Genomic DNA, 14,510 nt, shown 5'->3' on the forward strand with positions numbered 1-14,510 from the left:
AACTTAAAAAAAAAAAAAGAAACCCAAAAAAAACTTTTAGCTTCCCAAAACTTAATCAACCCTCTATAGATTCTATTTTCACACCATATCACCATCACATTAAACCAACTCACAATAATAGATTATTTTTATAGTTAAACCTCAAAATATAACTAAATACTAATAGATAAATTTTATAGTTAGACCTCAAAATAGAATTAAACTAAATAAACAGCACTAATAATATACGTTTGCTTTCCTCTATTAGTTAGTTAGTGTATATATATAACTTAAATCTTTTCTAAATATGTGTATTCAATTCTAATATATTTTTAAAAAACAAGTGAAGACTGTGATTTGAATTCCAATATATAGTTTTTCTTACTTTTTCTTTATATTAGATAATCTGAGAGTAAAAAAAAAACAAAATAACCATCGATTTTTTTTTAAAATAAATTATTGAAGTTATAGCTGACAGTCATAAGTATGCATTCTTATACATTATTCATTTCTTCCATGTTTATTTGTATATATTCGACACACCTCTTAAAAATAAAATAATAATTTTACTATATTATTCTTAATTATTATTCTCTTTATTCATTTTTATTTGTCAGTATTTAAACATGACTCGTCCCTATATTATCCTTATTATAAACTAAATTCGTGAAATTTTATCGTAATGAAACACCTTCAATTGTCTTCTAGCACAAGAATTTCTTTTTCTAAAAATGGGAAAAGGGAAGATAAAAAGACAAGAATTTAGAGGTAAATAATAAGCTCTCACAATAATTATGATGAACTTACGTGTAAAAAATCATCATAAATTTATTTATTGATCATTGTGAATTCACATTACAACTCCTCTTATTTTTATTTATTTTTTGAGTTTACTCTATCCTTTTTGTTGTGAGTGCTTCATAATTCATAAATTTATAGCGTTGTAATGAGTGTATTTTTTTTTTTGGGGTCAAATTCAATGTGAAGTTCAGTTCCCTCAAAAGTTGAAGGAATCGAACTGTCCGTTTCAAATTTCAGTTATAGACTTCATGTCCTTTTCTTTGACTTTTTTGTTCATTCAGTTTTTATTACTCCCTTCGTCCTTTTTGTTTAACAGATTTTAATTTAGCACACCTATTTAAAAAGTATTAGTTGATATAGTACGTTAATTATTTTGCTCCTATTACTTATTTTATCGATTATTATTTGTCATAATATCTATTTTTAAAGTCAAACTATAAGAATTTTGACGAACATTTTAAAATATTATTTTTCATCATACTAATATGTAAAAATTTGTAATTTATAATACTTTTCATATAGTTTTTGAATATCTAAATTTTTTTTGTTTAAAGTATCGAATTAATGTAATCTAATTGAACTTTGAAAATTAGTCAAATTGACATTCGAAAAGCGCAACATGACAAATAAAAGTGAACGGAGTAAGTAATTGATATGATTTAAATATATTCATTTAATATATTTTTCAAAAACACCATCTAAATGTTAATAAATTGAGGGTATAATAAGAAAAAATAAATTGTCCTTCCTTGATTTGTCAAGTTAAAGGAAAAATCAAATTAGGAAATGTTTGACAAATAAATAGGGACAGAAAGAGTATTTATTTTGAACTTTGCATGTTTCTTAAGAAACAGTAATTGATACGTGGATTTAAATTTTAATCATAATGATCATATTAATTAATGTTTAGATTAGGTAAGTCATGGAAAATAATTTGAGAAATAAATAATTAGTGTTAGGGGTAAAATATCAGAAAGAATAATGTATTGTTTTTCTTAATATGTTAATAATGACAAGTAAAATGAAAATTTTAATGATTAAGTTAATTAATTAGCTATTTGAATTTTCACCGTGAATATTAAGAAGAAATTTTTTTGTTTACCTTAACAATACTCCCTCCTGTCGAAATGCAAAAACAACACTTGTTACAGCCCATGGGCCTTCAGAGGCCCAGTAGAAGTAACAAGGAGTCTGGACAATTGATGTGAGAAAAATGGGCCTTTTCATAACTTCTGAGCCCATAGACAAACTAACATTTATTGGGCCCAACTGCATGCAAGGAAACCCACAGTGACCTTTCTAAGTGGACCACCAATCTACCAAGCCCAACACCCTGTTTCACTAAACTTTCCTTCACTTTTTTTTTTTTGAGAAAATTTCAAAAATAACAAGCATAACAAATATAATAAGGCTCTATAGTTATAGTTTCAATTGCGCTCCATATCTATAATTTTATTTGCTATGAAGGTTGCCGTTTGTATATTTCGCTTGTTAATATACATATAAGGTAAGTATATACAAATTCCGTATTAAAACATTTAGAATTTTTCAAAGCTCTCTATTTGTATATTTCGCTAGATTAAGCATATACAAAATTCTGGATTTACACAAGTCAAGAATTAGAGAAACAGCAGAAGCGAAGTACCCACACCAGGTGTTTACACCAAGTCAATGCATTCATAGTTCATTTTATTTCATTAAATCACATAGTAATGAATTTTGCATAGGTTTAATACAAACATCCGATGCAGATAAATTTTTTCCAGCAACCAATTACAACTTTCTTAAACTGTAACTCTAGTAGATAATATAGGCTAAATATTTGTTATTCGGACTAATTTCTTAATCAAGATGGATAATTGCATGCTAGACTATTGACTTTCTTTAATTTAAAAAACAATATTACAAAATGACTGTGCAAAAGGTTCATATATATAAGTAGGACCATTAAACCATTATAAGTAGGTGCAGTAGTTACCACGCACCATTGTCTTCGGATCTTAAACCATAATTCCTTTTTAATCTCAATTAATCTCTAACTAATTAATTAAATAATATATATTATGTTATACATAGATACGTGTTACAAAAAAATAAATAAAATAAATAGTGACAAATGACTAATATATATTTATTGTTTAAAAAGGCTGATTAGATACTGAAAAACAACAAAATTAGTAAGTGGGTGAGCATGTGCTCAAAGCTAGCTAACAAATTTGTCCAAAAGAAGACTGCAAGATTTGAAAGGACACGTAACCCCATTTCTTAACCATCTAGGATGTTCTAATTAAGTCTGATTATCTATTACTATTTTAATTGATTAGAGTTAATTGTTTAAGCATATAGATTCTCTAATATCAAACGTAGACAAAATCTAATTAGCTGTACATCTTTTTTTGCTTTTAAATATGGCCGGCGAATTATCTTACTTTATGTTTAGGTAGCTTAATTAATTGGTGGTTTGTGGGGCTTTTCATTTCATATTTCTTCATTATCATTATAATGAAAATAATTAACTTTCCTTCCAATAGCAAACACAAAAGCTGCCCTTCTTTATGGACTTCCTTTAAGCATTTGACTCCATATAAATCTTTTACTGCTAGCTAATTTTAAGTAAAATATTTATCTCGTATGTTTCAGAATAAGTGATATTTTATATTAATTTTAAATTAGTAATTTTTTTAAATTTTTAATAAGCAAGTTTTACATAATATATAACATGTGACGACTATTAAAATAAAAAACATCACTTATTTTAGAACACGTTAACAATAACAAGTGGCTATTAAAAGAAGGTAATGGAGCTTAGGCACTAAAAAGTCATAACCTACGTATATGTTATGGCTTAAATTAGGGCTTAAATTAGGGATTGTCAAATTCTATGGGCGTACATAAATTACTACAAGATTAGAATATTATCCATGCGCAAATAAAAATTTAAAGAGTGAAGCAGAAGGGGATCAAATGAGTCAAACTCAGTGGAGAAAGACCCAAGAAATTACTGTCTCAATTCTATATAACACGTTTTTCTTTTTAATCAAATTTAAAAAACATCTCAATTCAATATTTATAATTATTTCACTTTAAAATTCATTAATCTAGTTAAACAAATTATGTCTAATTTTATTTTTAGACTATATATTTTAAAATTACGAGTTCATACTTTCCTTCATAAATTTCATACACAATTAAAATACATACCAAATAAATTGAGACGAGAGAGTAGCTTTATTACTTTTATTTGTTACTATATTAAAAATAGATATTTTTTTTCACTTGTTCAAATTAAAAATAAAAAACTAACATATCATTTTATACATACTTCCTACGAATGACTAACTTAATATAATAACAACCAATATCAACTATATAACTTTTTAAATGTACAAAATTAAATATGAAAAAGTAAAAGTGAACGAAGTGAAAGCCATAAGTTTTTTTTTTTGAAGTGTAAGGGTGGAGGGAAACATGGAAGGGGAGTGGGGGTCGCAGATTACAACACAAAAACAAAATTGAGCATCCAATATATGACTATAATATAAACAAATGAGTGGTTATGTATATTACATCAATCTAAAGACACTGAGATCCCTAGGGCTAACCATGCATGCAGCTTTTCAGAAATAGGTGTCATATAAATATTGGATTAGCTACATAGTATTCGTGAATAAATGATGTTCGTTATTTGATCGTCATTGTTGACCTAAAATATTCATTAAAAATGCTTTAATCTTTTATATTTGACTATTATATACGGACTATAGCTATTTAAGACTATGAATAGTACGAAAAATATAATAGCAATAAAATTTACTTAATATCCTAAAATGTATTAAAATATTTATTTCTAATACAAACATAAAAATAAAATGAAACGAAGAAAGCATCGAAGATTTTCATATAAATAATTCAATATACTTATTATTTATTTTTTTTAATCGATAAACATAGATAATGTAATATTATACACATATTATTATGTATTATATCATTATATACATATATATTATATATAAACGACAATTTAAGTTAATTCTTCCCTTTAAATTATGCAACTTCGATAGAAAGGAACTCCGACAAATATTCAAGTGATTACAAATGATCTGGGGAAGGGAATTAGTAAGAAAAAATTCAATTTGAGATATATGTGTAAGGAAATGAGCTTATATATAAGTATTATTTTATTACAAAGAAAAAATAGTTCATTTTTTGCGGAAAAAAAAGTAATTAGTTGAATGTGTAAATGTACGGACTAATTAAAGGAAGATGGAACTAAAAAAACAAGCTGATAAAATTAAATTCAGGTGTGTCTACTTAAATTAGGACCACACTGAAGCATAAAAGTTCTATTTTAAATTAACAGGGACCGGAATTAAAATGTATAAATTGGCCAATTAAGATGATGCCTGTGAGTCCGTGACAGATAATAAAGACAATTTTTGAGATCAATGTACTAATTAGAACAATAAACAAATGTTAATGAAGCCCATAATCAAGGAACAATTCTGATTAGCCAAAGATAATGTGTTTACATTCAATGGATAGTAGGTTTTTAGCATATGTATAATACTAAGTTGGAAGATGGGAAACATGAGCTTGATTTGTCGGGATAAACATGGCACCAATTACTTAATTATGCTAAATAAATCCATATTATTAACATGAATATTAAATTAGAAAGAAGACTCAATTAGACTTTGTCAAAAGCATATGAAAAGTAATCCTTCCCACGCCATGCGCATCTTTCAATCTTTTGAATTCTTTTAATTAATTAAATTAAATCACCCTTAAAATAAGGACACAATCAACTTAAATTAGTAGGTCAATAGAAATCTCCTACGCATAAACCCCTTAACCCCCCCTATTTCTTCATCCTTATCCTGTTTTAATAATAATTAAGTACTAATTATAGGTTTAGTCTAATTCTTGCTAACCTTGTAGCTTGTAGGAACAGGATTAGTGATAAACTATATTAACCACAATTAGTCTAAAGAAAGCCAAAATCCAATCAGCCCATGCGATCACCTCTAAAATTAGACACATTTCATTATTCATAATATAATATTCATATCATATAATTAACTATATTATATTTTTCCGTTTAATCAATCACAATAAAATATACTTTTTTAACTCCCTATTTTTTATTAATGCGAGTATCTATATATATTTGATCACTTAACAAAAACTATTCACGACTGCTAGTCAATAAGCCTATATAAATTAATTTTGCATATATTATACTATTATTTTCTTAATTTAAATAGATAAAACTTAGTGTTCAATCGAATAAGTACATCTTTCTCTGTTCATTTTTTATCTTTGAATTTTTACTGTTCAAACAAGTGATCTATTGAAATTAGAACAAGAGTGACGACCATATAGGTTTAGCCACGTGTATTTGGTGATATTATATTCGTTTAATAAAATGGGAAAAGTGCAGGCTTCCCCTTAGTACAATTGCCAATTGATGAGACCTATAAATGTATAATGATGAAGTGAATCCGGACCAATATACATAAATGTACACAAAGCAAATGGGGAATCATAATTTCATATTTAACATTCCTTCACATGCCTATATAGAAGGACCCAGATTATATTATTTCTATTATAGGAAACACACACTTTTCCATATACCTTAGTTTCTTTGGAGTTAATACCTCACATGGTCACTCAACTTTGCACTTTTCTCTCAGAAAGTCACTCAACTTTCAATTTTCCCTTACAAGTCACTCAACTATGCACTCTTCTCTCAGAAAGTCACTCAACTTTCAATTTTCCCTCAAAAGTCACTCAACTATCCACTCTTTCCTCAGAAAGTCACTCAATCTATTAAATTATTTTTAATTAAAATTTATTGATATTAATTATTTATATAACAAACCAAAAATTTTAAAAAATAAATTAAATCATTTAGTGATCCACCCACCTAACCCGACCCATTAAAAAATATGATATGACCCATTTTATTTTATCTTTAATCCTAAATTAATCCCTCTCTTTAACCTTGAATTAGGATTAGATTAATTTAGGATTAAAGATAAAATAAAATGGGTCATATCATATTTTTTTAATGGGTCGGGTTAGGTGGGTGGATCACTAAATGATTTAATTTATTTTTTAAAATTTTTGGTTTGTTATATAAATAATTAATATCAATAAATTTTAATTAAAAATAATTTAATAGATTGAGTGACTTTCTGAGGAAAGAGTGGATAGTTGAGTGACTTTCTGAGGAAAGAGTGGATAGTTGAGTGACTTTTGAGGGAAAATTGAAAGTTGAGTGACTTTCTGAGAGAAGAGTGCATAGTTGAGTGACTTTTGAGGGAAAATTGAAAGTTGAGTGATTTTCTGAGAGAAGAGTGCATAGTTGAGTGACTTTTGAGGGAAAATTGAAAGTTGAGTGACTTTCTGAGAGAATAGTGCAAAGTTGAGTGACCATCTGAGGTATTAACTCGTTTCTTGGTCACATTATCATAAAAATAAATAAATGATAATAATGTTGTACTCAATTAACTTTATATGAAATATGCTTATGCCAGCTCTTCTTTCTAGTATACACTACTTATCGCGATCTAAGGGGCAATATCGTAAAATATTAGTATAATTAAGAGTATAATAATAGTGGTAATTAAAGGTAAGTAGTATTAATTAGTATGGGAGTGCGTGGTGATAGGCTGGTAAATAGCAGATTAGGTTGAGGGAAATGTACTAGAAAGACAACACGTGGATGGACAAAGGACATTGTGGTCCCGAATAATTCATTAGGGGAGTGACGCGTGTTAAATCTCGTACGTTGCTCCCATGTGACATTCCTTGCTCTCTGGAGCTGTCTTCTTCTCTCTACTTACCTTCATTTCCTGACCAAAATAACACGAGAGGTAGATTTATAATTTATATTATATCATAGTTTATCATTGAAAGTGGTAGAATGTATAGTATGTGTATATTAGAATGAAAAAAAGTTTCATATTAATTAAAAATAGATGAATGATTCATATTTATATTATTTGGATATTTTTTAAAAAAAATTAATTTTTAAAATAGAGTAAGAATTAAATAATATATTTTTACGAGTTTTCGAGAGAAAGACGAATAGTTAGTCAGGTGGTGGTTAATGGTTCCACGTAATATAACCACTTTTTTATGACACCAATCCAATCAATTTATCATGTTGGGCTCTAGCTCCTAATTTGTTGCAATGATCCTCTTTTACTTTTGTGGCCGTCCATATAACTGAAACTAATATACGTACCAAAAAGGTTTGCCCATCTTATCTCTGACTTGTGTCCTTCTCTGACTCTTATGAAGAAAAAAACATGCAAAGACGTTCATTTATACACTTCTAACTGATCACACAACTATTTTGATTGCGCACTAGTAGACAATATAAAGGCTCGTGTATGCTTTTCCTCTTTAGTAGAAGAAGGAAAAATTACAAGATTTTAAGTTTTTGTTTCAGTGGACAATCAATTTTATTGCTTAAATTTTAATTGAAAAATTAGCTAAATACATGTTTTGACAGAAAATATTAAGTAATTATTTGATAAATAGGCAAAGTACACGTAAATATACGTTCAATTAAATAAAAAAAAAGAAACTAGCTAGACACTAGCTTTCGTAAATGTTTGACGCAGGACCCCATATTTGTGTTGTCCACCTACGTACACTCCCCCTGTATTATATATATGTATGAAAATCAACGTACAAGATGACTGATATTGCTACAACTTTATGCTTTCTAAAACACTTTACTTCACTTGTCTAAATTTTTTTTTATCGTATCTACATATACATACAAAATTTTGTCAAGGTGGAAGGGGAATTTCACTTTTGGGAAAACTTAAACTTGAGCTACACAAAATTCTATTTTATCAAGTAAACCAAATGATGCTCATTCACTACGAAGAAAACACCAAATTATTTATGAAATTTGTTGGTGATTTCTTAGCTCCTAGCTAATTTAATTTTTCGTACGATCCATTGCTAATTTATATGTGAAATTTATATTGTTTAGCTACGAGATTTTATCTGTCTTTAATTAGTGATTATAGGAAGAAGTTGGACCCATTTTTGCAATAATCCAAGTTTTTATTTTACTCAATTTTTAATACTTTATTATAAAAGAATTAGAGAATGATGTAACGGCTTAGATAAGATGTTGGGTGTCTCATGAGCTGTTATCATTGGAATGACCCAATCAGAACGTTGATTATATTCACTGTTCTTAATCATCTCGAGCCACGCATCTAATTAGCTAATTTAAAGTGAGTTAGTAAAACTTTTGGTGCGGCTTGGCTAGGATAGGTAATTAATTATAATTGTTTAAAAAATATTAATTGCCACCTAATTGGATAACAATACAGACCTAGTTAATTACTCCAAAATCTAGAGAAACCTACCCATTACTAATTTTCTTTTTTTTCCCGAGGTGGTACGATCCCAAAACCCCAAAAGCTACAACCTTACGTTACAGTATTTGATTTTTTTAAACTTCATACGGATAGTGTTAATTTACCTTATTCTTTTTCTAATTTACCCAATCAGGAAAGCCAAATACAACCATTCTTCCCCTATATTAACTAGCCTTCTTTCGTCACCTTATCTATAAATATATATACACTACATCAAAAATAACTTTTAGCGATATTAAATATTAACACTAATAAAAAGTGTTAAAGTCTTTACCGACATTAATTAAGTGTCATTAAAATCAATATCGCTAAAGACTTTAGAGACATATACAACAATTGACGCTAAAAATTCATATTTAGTGATAATTAAAAATTAAATACCGTTAATAATCATTTTTATTTTTATGTAGTGATACTATGGTTTTAATATTAACAAAATTGATTAATTTATGTACCATTGACTGCCACATTACCCCCTTAGACTATTGGCTTAAACAGTGATCCCACATGCATTATTCTAATTTGATCTTTAATTTGTATTTCCAAATTTACGATGTTAGGACCGGAAAAAAGCAGGTGTAAACGCGGAACTAGCAAAGTAAACTTCAAAAGATCACGAGTAAGAAAATAACGAGAAATATATCAAAAGACACAAAGATTTAACGTGGTTCGGTCAATCGACCTACGTCCACAAAGGAGATGAGCAATCCACTATAAATATGAGAGTACAAAATAAAGAGAGAAACAACCTCAATCAATTCACTCGGAATACATGGGAGGTTCACACAAGTAATAACGTATCAAGCTTGTGACCCATAAATTCTCCCCTAATCAAAACTCTCAAAGCCTTTAAGACTACATTGTGAATGCTGATTAAGTTAGAAGAAACATGCTTCTATTTATAGAGTCCTAAACCTTTTCCTACTAGAAAAAGATTAGTCAATCCAAAACCTTTTCCTAAAAGGAAAACCTATTTATGGTAAGAAATCAGGACCGGAAATAAGCAGGTGTAAACGCGGAAGCTAGCAAAGCAAACCTCGAAAGACCACGAGTAAGAAGACAACGAGAAATATACCAAAAGACACAAAGATTTAACGTGATTCGGTCAATCGACCTACGTCCACAAAGGAGATGAGCAATCCACTATAAATATTGAGAGTACAAAATACAGAGAGAAACAACCTCAACCAATTCACTCGGAATACATGGGAGGTTCACACAAGTGATAACATATCGAGCTTGTGACCCACAAATTCTCCATCTAACCAAAACTCTCAAAGCCTTTTTAAGACTACATTGTGAATGCTGATTAAGTTAGAAGAAATATTCCTCTATTTATAGAGTCCTAAACCTTTTCCTACAAGAAAAAGATTAGTCAATCCAAAACCTTTTGCCAAAAGGAAAACCTATTTATGGTAAGAAATTTAGGGCAAATAAAACCCAACATACGCTTCTCTCTAACCAATCTGATATGGATCTTACTTATAGTGACATATATCTATAAGTTAAGGTATTCATTTATTAATTGAGTTCATTTTGATACGTTTTATTCGACATATATCTATACACTGATTATAATTTGGTCATGTGTCTCAATTTTCAAAATTTGTTTCTCTACTATAGATAGTTACTCTAATTATTATTCATTTTTAAAAAATAATTTGATCATATAAAATTATATACGCGTGTATTAAAGTTAAAATTATGAATGTTTGAAATTGACAAGACTATGTAACTGTGTAGCATTAATTTATATACGATGAATTAGAGTTTCAAATGACACGTATTGATTTGTGCCCCCTATCCTGAACATTTATGTAAACTTTATAAAGTCATCATCAAAGATTATGAAGCTTAGGTATGAATTCACTTTTCATACAGAATACTTTTTTCCTAAATTTGTGAGAGCGAATACATATTAATCAAGGCTTAAATTAATTACAAGAATCCACGTAGAAACAAAATAGGTAACCAGTGACTTACGGTATATAATATGGTTGATGAGTGTGACAGTCATATATATAGAATATTAATAAAAATTTCAAAACGATATATAAAATCACATTTTGCAAGTAGCAGTGATTTTACTTTTTACCGGTGGAGAAAATCGCTGTTGTTTCAATAATTTTACCATTTTAATTAATATAACATTTTATATACCGTTTTAAAATTTTTATTAATATTTTATATCATTAGGCTTCGAACTCCGTATATATATATATATATATATATATATATATTCCTCATACCAATAGTTCAAAAACCATCGTAATCAAGAGGGCGTTGTGGAGAAGAGACTAAAATAATGATGAATACCTAGCTGTTTTTTTCCCTATATTAACATGACTCATCTCATGATTATAAATCAAGAAATATCCATATAATTCTATTGATCCTTATCGTCTTATTAGTCCTAAAAAGGTCCCACATTCTTGCTATTTTATTTAATGACTTAAATTGGTGAGTTAGCGTTCATCATAGATGAGAAAGCCCCCAATATAACAATACGCTTAAGACCAATGCTAATTATTTTACTAATTCTTTTGTTTCACGTCAATGCCTCTACATACGTTTAGATATGAATTTCTTATTAATTTGAATTTGTGACGTATAAATAAAATTCATTAAAAAAGAGAAACATTATCAATATTAATCTCTTTGCTCAAAACTTGAATTCGGGACACTTTATTAAAAATAGAAACATCTTATCTCGGTGTTCAAATTGGTAACTACTAGCTAGTTAATTAGCTGCATTTTGCTTATATTACCTTATTGACTAAGTCACGTCTGGCCAAATCAGACAGAAATAATGGCATGCCGTGCATGTCACCGTCCAATTTCTTAATTTAACAAATTTTATCAACTTAGCTCACACTAAAAACATTGTACCCCCAAAATCATTGACAAGTGGCAATATGGATAATTTTACATATAAGCAAGGTCAATTTCACAAGGTCGAGCATTATAAATAAGGTCACACTAGTACTCAACAAAGACTTAAGGCAACAGCACCTTAGTCTTCACTCCATCTTTATAATTTTTTTTTCCTTCAAAATAAATAAATAAAAGTCTTCTCCTTTTCACTTTTACACCACCAAAAATAAAATAAAAAACAAATATAAACACCATGAACCATCAGGTTATAGAAGATGATAATATGGTACTTATTTCCCAGTACTATCCTGATATTTACACCCAACTTGTACCACAACAAGGTTAGTACTATAATTTACCATAACTTTGTCTTTTCTAGCTAGCACACGATATTCAAAATTTACTGGTCTGACTAATTATTCATATTTAGTAGATTTATGTAGAACTTGAGATCTCTGACTAAGGATGTAATAACATGCAGGAGAGTCAAAGCCGCGGAGAAGACGTAAGAAGAACAAATCAGGAGAAGGGAGTGGGAATGATCAAATGATGAGGAAGAGGAAGTTGAGTGAAGAACAAGTTAATTTACTTGAGCAAAGTTTTGGCGACGAGCACAAACTAGAGTCAGAGAGAAAGGACAAGCTAGCCGCTGAGCTAGGGCTCGACCCTAGACAAGTTGCGGTGTGGTTCCAAAACAGGAGGGCTCGTTGGAAGAGCAAGAAGCTAGAGGAGGAATATTCAAAGTTGAAATCTGAACATGACAATAACGTTGTTGAGAAGTGTCGTCTCGAAACTGAGGTCCGTTTTCTGTCTACTTTCTCCGTTTCATATTACTCAACCTCGATTCTCCTGATTTAATAAAATGGATATAAAATACTTTGGTTTAACGAGGGAGTAGTTAGTGGTAGGGTAATTTTGGGGATTTGTCAGTGAAAACTGGCAGCATAAACGACGTTTGAAGTGGTCCTAACTCTTAAAAATATTTTCAAGATGAGTTGTTTAATTAAAGCTTTAAATTCTAATGTACAGGTTGATAAATAAAAAAATGACCAAATTATATATAATCACGCTGTAAAACTTTTGCTTCTTACATATATGACCTTATTTGTGAGGATATTTTAATACTACCAGTAAAAATAACCACAGTATATATCCTGTTAATTCACACCTAGTTAAACTATATTGAAAATGTTAAAAATATTTATACTAATTATCAAAGTTAAGAAGATATACATCAGCTTTAAACTAGAAACAATCGTCATATTTAGACATGTAATATGAACCCTAGGCAGCTCGAAACAGGCTATGGCATTTGGCATGATAATGGATCTAAGTGAACAAACAGATTAGGATTACTAAGGTAAAACATAATGTTTCGTACTTGTATTTACTCTTGTTAAAGTTATTTTATTTTAATAAAAAACCACTAGACACTCTATCTAATAGAAGCGTAAAAAGATAAAAATAATAGTAATAATAATAGTGTCACCCTTATAGGCAGCAAAAGGAACTACACCCTCCAATTAACAAACCTCCGTACACTCTTGTCGTTTTTTTTTCTCCAGATGTCCAAGTTAATCCCCTCGTACCTTTTTGGTGGGTGGTGGCATTACATGCCTTTCTTTCTCACGTGCTTCTTCCACATTTTTGTATCGAATATTATACTTATCGACACATAAATATTTATATAAGTCAATTTTAATTTACTTGAAATTGAGACGTGTATATTGTTTTTCTTTTTATAGGTGTTGAAGTTGAAAGAACAATTGAATGAATCAGAGAAGGAGATACAAAGGCTATTATTAGAACGATGTGATGGGGTATCGAGTAATTACACAAGTCCAAGTGCTTCATCTTTCTCAATGGAAGCACCATTTCTAGGGGAATTTGGAATGGATGGATTGGATAATGTGTTTTATGCACAAGAGAATAATTATGTTCAAGGATTAGATTGGGTGAACTTATATATTTGATATAAATAATTGTAAACATCATCATGTGATTAATTTCTAATTTTAGGATCCCATAATTCTATTTGTAGATAAGTAACCCCACTATATAACGTACTAAACTATGTAATGATATCTTTTTTTTCCTTGCTTTTTTTCTAGACTAGTGTGGTAATTAGAGTTACTAGTATTTGACTAGCTAGCTAGCAAGTAGCAAGTAGCAAGATGGAATATAACTTGGATTTTTATTTTAAAGTGTTTGATTATTACTTATCGTTGTGTCTGACTTATTATAATCACCCTCTTAATTAATGTCTTCAAGTACCCCCCCCCCCCTCAATTGTTTTTTGTTGGGGAGTTTGCAAAGGTAAATGATAGTGAGTATTTAAATTTTTGGATGAGAGTACGTTTACATAATTCAACACAGTCTACAAGTAATCTGATTAAAGACTTTTTAAATTTTTCTTAAGTTTTACTTAATATTCGAATT

General features: G+C 29.1%; 1 protein-coding gene across 1 annotated transcript; it reads left to right on the top strand.

Moving 5' to 3' along the window:
• The first annotated feature begins 12,203 nt into the window (after window positions 1-12,203).
• Window positions 12,204-14,293, top strand: LOC107010489 (homeobox-leucine zipper protein ATHB-40). The gene is made up of 3 exons (XM_015209774.2): window positions 12,204-12,412; window positions 12,553-12,869; window positions 13,817-14,293. Exons 1-3 carry the CDS (start codon window positions 12,325-12,327, stop codon window positions 14,042-14,044), a joined length of 633 nt encoding a protein of 210 aa, XP_015065260.1. The 5' UTR covers window positions 12,204-12,324; the 3' UTR covers window positions 14,045-14,293.
• Window positions 14,294-14,510: the final 217 nt, after the last annotated feature.

This window comes from Solanum pennellii, chromosome 2, assembly GCF_001406875.1.
Source record: "Solanum pennellii chromosome 2, SPENNV200".
Lineage (NCBI taxonomy): Eukaryota > Viridiplantae > Streptophyta > Magnoliopsida > Solanales > Solanaceae > Solanum > Solanum pennellii.